General features: G+C 60.7%; 3 protein-coding genes across 3 annotated transcripts; 1 reads left to right on the plus strand and 2 right to left on the minus strand.

The window, feature by feature from the left end:
- Window positions 1-1,029, plus strand: SPRG_14959 (hypothetical protein). Its single transcript, XM_012354770.1, has 3 exons — window positions 1-186; window positions 231-372; window positions 421-1,029. Exons 1-3 carry the CDS (start codon window positions 7-9, stop codon window positions 885-887), a joined length of 789 nt encoding a protein of 262 aa, XP_012210160.1. The 5' UTR covers window positions 1-6; the 3' UTR covers window positions 888-1,029.
- Window positions 1,030-1,270: 241 nt separating this feature from the next.
- On the minus strand, window positions 1,271-2,950 carry SPRG_14960 (hypothetical protein; the record flags this gene model as incomplete). The annotated part of the gene is made up of 4 exons (XM_012354771.1): window positions 2,608-2,950; window positions 2,341-2,560; window positions 2,002-2,287; window positions 1,271-1,941 (listed from the first exon to the last, which is right to left on the minus strand). The coding sequence occupies exons 1-4, from the start codon at window positions 2,880-2,882 to the stop codon at window positions 1,271-1,273; spliced, it is 1,452 nt and encodes a 483-aa protein (XP_012210161.1). The 5' UTR covers window positions 2,883-2,950.
- A 595-nt stretch (window positions 2,951-3,545) lies between these two features.
- SPRG_14961 (hypothetical protein) lies at window positions 3,546-5,209 on the minus strand (the record flags this gene model as incomplete). The annotated part of the gene is made up of 6 exons (XM_012354772.1): window positions 3,546-3,826; window positions 3,879-4,002; window positions 4,053-4,262; window positions 4,328-4,666; window positions 4,713-5,036; window positions 5,084-5,209. The coding sequence occupies 6 exons, from the start codon at window positions 5,207-5,209 to the stop codon at window positions 3,546-3,548; spliced, it is 1,404 nt and encodes a 467-aa protein (XP_012210162.1).
- Window positions 5,210-5,248: the final 39 nt, after the last annotated feature.

Raw genomic sequence — 5,248 nt, forward strand, 5'->3', positions numbered from 1 at the left:
GGCGGCATGACCTTCCTCGCGTTCGAGTACCTCAAGCAGTCGGCGCCGCATGGCTTGACCTGCAACGCGCTGAGCCCGTACCGCATGCGGGTCAAGGCCGACCCGAACGCTGCCACGTCGGCCACGTGCACGTCTCTCGACGTCGTGTCGCAGTGGTCGTCGTCGTCGTCGTACCTCAGCATCCAAGTACGCATGCGCAACGTCCTCGAGCCCACCTCACCTGCCAGTAGAACAGCTACGACGATGTCATGAAGGCGCTGCAGAACGGGCCTCTGAGCATTAGCATTGATGCGAGCGGCGCGGGCTTCCGCCATTACGGCAGCGGTATCTACGACGCGTCCGACTGCAAGAGCGATGGCGTCACGGTCGACCGTACGTCGCTCTCTTTCTAGTTGAAGCTGCAAAGGAGCGTGATTTTAGACGCCGTCATGCTCATGGGCTATGGCGCCACGGCCGGTGGGGAGCTCTACTGGATCGTACGCAACTCGTGGGGCACCATGTGGGGCGAGAACGGTCAAATGCGCATGAAGCGGACGCCGGCAGCGTCGACCTCCAAGTTTGGCCCGTGCAACGCCTTTCTCTATGCGACGCAGCCGACGGGACTGAATTATGTGAGCACGAGCAAGTGCGTGACGAGCCTCGCGTCGACCAACGATGACGACGCTGCGTCGATGCACTACTTGCCGTCGAGCGGGCTTTTTTTCGGCGTCGCATCGGCGCTCGCAGCCCTCGGCCTTGCGGGGGCAATCGCCGGCGAGTGGCGCCTTCGGTCGGCCTTTCCGAAGCAAACGTACGTCGAGAGCTTCCTCAACCACCAGCTGCCGAGCCGCGAGCAGCTCGTTGCGCACATGGCCAAGAAGAAGATCAAAGCCGACGCGCTCGTGTAGGGACTCTCGGCCCTAAAGAGACCACTTCCTCGAAGGGTCTACGCTCTACCCACTATAACGGAGCTCTCTGTCCACTTTAACGGAGCTCTCTGCCCACTTTAACGGAGCTATCTGCCCCCTTTAACGGAGCTTTCACACACGATACGTTGGGTATGCTAATCGTTTGACAGTGAACGTCGTTTTGACGAAAATAATGCAGAGGCGACTAGGGTTGTAGCGCTGGATTTCATGGCGTGTCACTGGTAAATATGTACGGTGGCGACACCCTTCGTCTCGAATGGTGGGGTTAGGGTCCGCACCTGATCGCGTCCAACACGCATACGTGCTCGTCTTCCACGTCGTTGGCCTTGAGCGGCACCCTCGACTCTGGGGACTGGTGTCCTTCAAGGAGCCGACGAGCCGGCGGCGTCGTGGCTGCCGGGTACCGCGGCGTCGGTGGTGTTGGACCCATGCTCGTTCGTGGTCGGCAGGAGCGTCGACGGTGCGTGGCGCATGGCGGTTGCAAACGGCGCGCTCGTCAGAGGCGGCTCGGGTGCGGCGATGTCGGCTGGTCGCTGCGCAAAGCTGTACCAGAGTCGTCCACTTTTCTGGTACTTGGGCAGAATTTGCTGGCACATCACGCGTAGCAAGTCGGTCTCGAACGCAGCGTAGAGCTGGTCGAGCGTCTCGCCGACGATCGTGTCGGGGCGCGCGCGGACCACGGAGGCCACTTTAGGCGCCATGCTGAGGCCCGTCATGGTCACGAGCGGCCCGTTCGGACTCATGCAGTCGTTGTAGACGACCGCGGGCAGCACTTTGCGCTGCTTGTGCAGCTGCACGAGGCGCCACGACAGCGGCTCGTGGGTCCGCCCCAACGTGTCGCAAAAAGCCAGAAAATCCGAAAAATAATCGTCGAGCACCAAGAACCGCTTCACGTCGTCCATCTCAAAGCGCCACGGCAGCGTGTCCGTGTCCTCCGCCGTCGACTTGTTGGAGCGAAAGCTCATGGTGCGCGCCGACATGGCGCGTGCTGAGATCGCGTGCACGTGCGGCCCGACGCCGGCGATGCGCCTGCCTACAGTGGTGGGATGAGGGCTAGGGTCTGTCGCGTTGAATGAAAAACGTGAGTATGTACTTTTGCGGTAGCCGTCAAAGTACCAGAACGTAAGGTTCAAGTGCAGCACGACGAGAAAGGTATAGTCGAGGTACAAGGTGTAATATCCGTCCCAATGCAGCGCCAGTGCCACAAGAACGACGCCAGCCACGAGAAGCGCCGACATGCAGAGGCCCTTGCTCGTCTTGTAATGGATGGTCCGGAAGCGCTCGACCGCCTTGCCGTGCGCGCGGTCATACAGGAGAGAAATGTACTTGCAACCAATGGCCCACACGCAGCTTTGGCCCACTTGTATCCAGTAGAGCGACTAGGTAGAAGACATACAAGCCTCTCTCAACATCGCATGCAACACCAACGTACTCGGAAGGCATCGTCGTCTTGGCACGTCGCTATGCGCAGCGCAAAAATGGACCAAGGTGTCGCCGCGAGCGGCGTCATAAACAATAGAAAGCAGACGCTGGCACGGCGCATCGAAGGCTGCCTCGTGGTTGCGACAGCCTCGACACCGCGCCGCGGTGGCGCGTCGGCCGACTTGCAAAAGACGATCAGTACTGAGAGATGTCCGAGGAGGTAGAGGCCACTATGAGTGCGCGTCGTATAGAAAGTCGCTGCGGATGGAGGTCGTACCTGGACAAGGCCGGGAGCACGTAGCGCAGGAGGAAGCCGACAGCGCACGGGACAGCGTCGCCAAAGAGAACCACGAGCGGCAGAGTGAGGATCGCGACGACGCTCGAGAGCGAGACGAACGACATGGTGTAGAGATACCAGTCGTACTTGCGGCCTCGAATGGCGGCAAACGAGAGAAGGACTGGTGTCGTCGCGCAGCCCAAAAGGTGGACGAGCAGCAGCAGCGCGAGCAGCGAGACGCTTGAGATCAATCCGATGGCGGCCACCGGCGCCATCGCTCGGAGCCTATTTTGAGACGCTCGGAGGGCCTTTCTGCTGCGTCGGTTTTATCCCAGGATTGCTCTAGAACTTGGTTTTACCTAATTGATCAAATGTCGGCTGTAGCAAAGATATCCTATGCGTTTGGTTTTATGCAAGCGCATCTCCAGTTTGCTTAGAGATACCAAATAGCATCATGGGCGCACGCCAAGCCATACGACGCACATCTGCGATGGTATTGCAAGCTTGAGTCCAGCACCGCGTGGCTTGGTGCACCCGTGACCCACACGGTGACGGGATGTTCCTCTGGTCTGCACAGAGTCTCTTCCCTTCCAAGTCACTATGCCCGCCAAAGACCTTGATTCGGAGTGCAAACGTCGTCCGTAGCCATCTCTAGCTTGCATCGATGGACGGGTAGCGACCCTTCGTGCTACTCGTACGCTGTCGTTGGCCACGGAGGCTGGCAGCCTTGGATGACACCTCGTTTATAGGTTCCTTCTCCAACTGTTCTGAGGTCGCAATCGTTTCCGTCCTCGACACCGTCGTGCTCCCGCCAAGATCTTATGGCAGTGTACAGCAGCAAGACGCAATGGCTTAGTTGCTTGTCTACCACACGGCGGCCGGCATGGTTGGTTTCGATGCAGTGGCATGTCGGGTGCACCGAGACTTGGATCGCCTTGTCAACTGGTCTCGGCCGCTCGTGCATAGCCCCAGTCGCCCGAGAACACGAGCGCTGGCGTCTCGTTGTCCCAGAGCGCAATGCGTCGATGGGCCGGCCACGCGGCCACGTCCGCCGCCGCCGCGACGCGCAGCTGGTAGATCTCCACACGACACAGCAGTCTCGTCTCTTCCTCTGTCGTCACCCGCAGCGTCGCGCAGTAGCTCGTCTGGTTGACGACATCGAGCGTGTAGCAGCGCAGGTCGATCGCGTCGGGACCAAGCCCACCGACGTAGTCGCCCTCTGCCATTTCGGTGCATCAACAAACGTCCTCACATGTGACGACGCGACGTACCGAGATATCGGGTCGCGCCGGCCATGGTCGACTCGCCGTTGGGCCACGTTCGGTGCACGTGCGGCCGACCGTCGAGCACAAAGCAAGTCGGCTGGCTCACATACACACGCCAGACCGACTGCACCTAGAAACGAGAGGCTCGAGTGCTTGGAGGTTGGATCATCGTCGTCGTACGTGCAGCTGTGGACCAAGCAGCGTCGTGCGCACGTGAAAGAGACTCGAGGCCCAGCGCACGAGCGTCGCTGCCGAGAGCTGCCATCCGTTCTGGCTCGCCACGTGGACACTCGGTGCGTCGCACACCCAGTGCCCGCAGAGCCACGACCGCGCACGCATCGAGCCGAGAACGCGGTGCTCTGGCCACACGCTCTGCGCGGCCTCGGCGCTCTAGACACCAATCTCAAACCTCAAAACGCAACATTCAAACCGCGACATTCAAAGCAAGGGATTACCAGCGCGACTTCGCGGAAATGGGCCACGCACGCTTGGTAGCCAAACACAAAGAAGCTCTCGGTCAAGAGCCGACTCGTCATCTCGGTCGAGAGACTCGGGAGGGACGCGAGAGCTTCGAGCGCGATTTGCGCCACCGACGTCTCGTGCTGCTTGGCCAGGAACGCCTCCGACACGCTATGCAGCAGCTGCACGCAGTCGCTGTAGGCGCGGGCGAGGTCGGTGCGCTGGAGAATGCAGTCGCGGTGCGAGCGCACCACAGCCTCGTACTGCCTCCGATTGTGCGGGTGCAAGAGGTGGACCAGCCAGTCGACAAGGACATGGCTCGTGCGGTCCGTCGTCTGTGCAAGATCAAGAAGAACCCTACCCCCACTCGCAGGTAGATACCTGGTTGTTGCTGCAGGATGGCAGGAGCAGCTGGTGCATCGCGCAAGGTACCGGCGACAGGTACTGCACGAGCTTGTGCTGCGACGCGGCCGAGACGGTCTCGACCTGATCCACGTACAAAAGAAGCAGACCCAAGTGGTAGGCCATGCGCTGCGTGCGACTCGACACGAGCGCCGTCGACGTCTCGTGCTCGGGTGCCGGCACCAGCACCGCGTCGTCTCGTGGTGCACTGCTGCTGCGGTATGTGGCGATCGTAAAGCCGGGCGACGTCGCCTTGGCCACGAGCCGCCACATCCCACGCGGCGTCACCTCAAAGACGTACGCCTAGGTCGTCTATCATGGATCATGACGCATCGATGGTGTAAACAGACCGTCACGTGGTGGCGACAGTCGCGGATCGCTTGGCTGCGGCTGCTCTTCCAGCCGTAGTCCAGCCGTCGGCGAGGTCGACATTGAAGCTGCTCGCGAGCACATGCTGCGTCTGCATCAGGAACCATCGCTGCCGTACGATCCTAGACGACTACCTCGGAGACCAC

This window comes from Saprolegnia parasitica (genome assembly GCF_000151545.1).
Source record: "Saprolegnia parasitica CBS 223.65 unplaced genomic scaffold supercont2.181, whole genome shotgun sequence".
Classification (NCBI taxonomy): Eukaryota; Oomycota; class Saprolegniomycetes; order Saprolegniales; family Saprolegniaceae; genus Saprolegnia; species Saprolegnia parasitica.

Coding starts and splice junctions, on each gene's coding strand:
- SPRG_14959 (XM_012354770.1), top strand. CDS start 7: ATGACCTTCCTCGCGTTCGAGTACCTCAAGCAGTCGGCGCCGCATGGC. Junction 187..230: donor CGTCGTACCTCAGCATCCAA/GTACGCATGCGC, acceptor ACCTGCCAGTAG/AACAGCTACGACGATGTCAT. Junction 373..420: donor CGATGGCGTCACGGTCGACC/GTACGTCGCTCT, acceptor GCGTGATTTTAG/ACGCCGTCATGCTCATGGGC.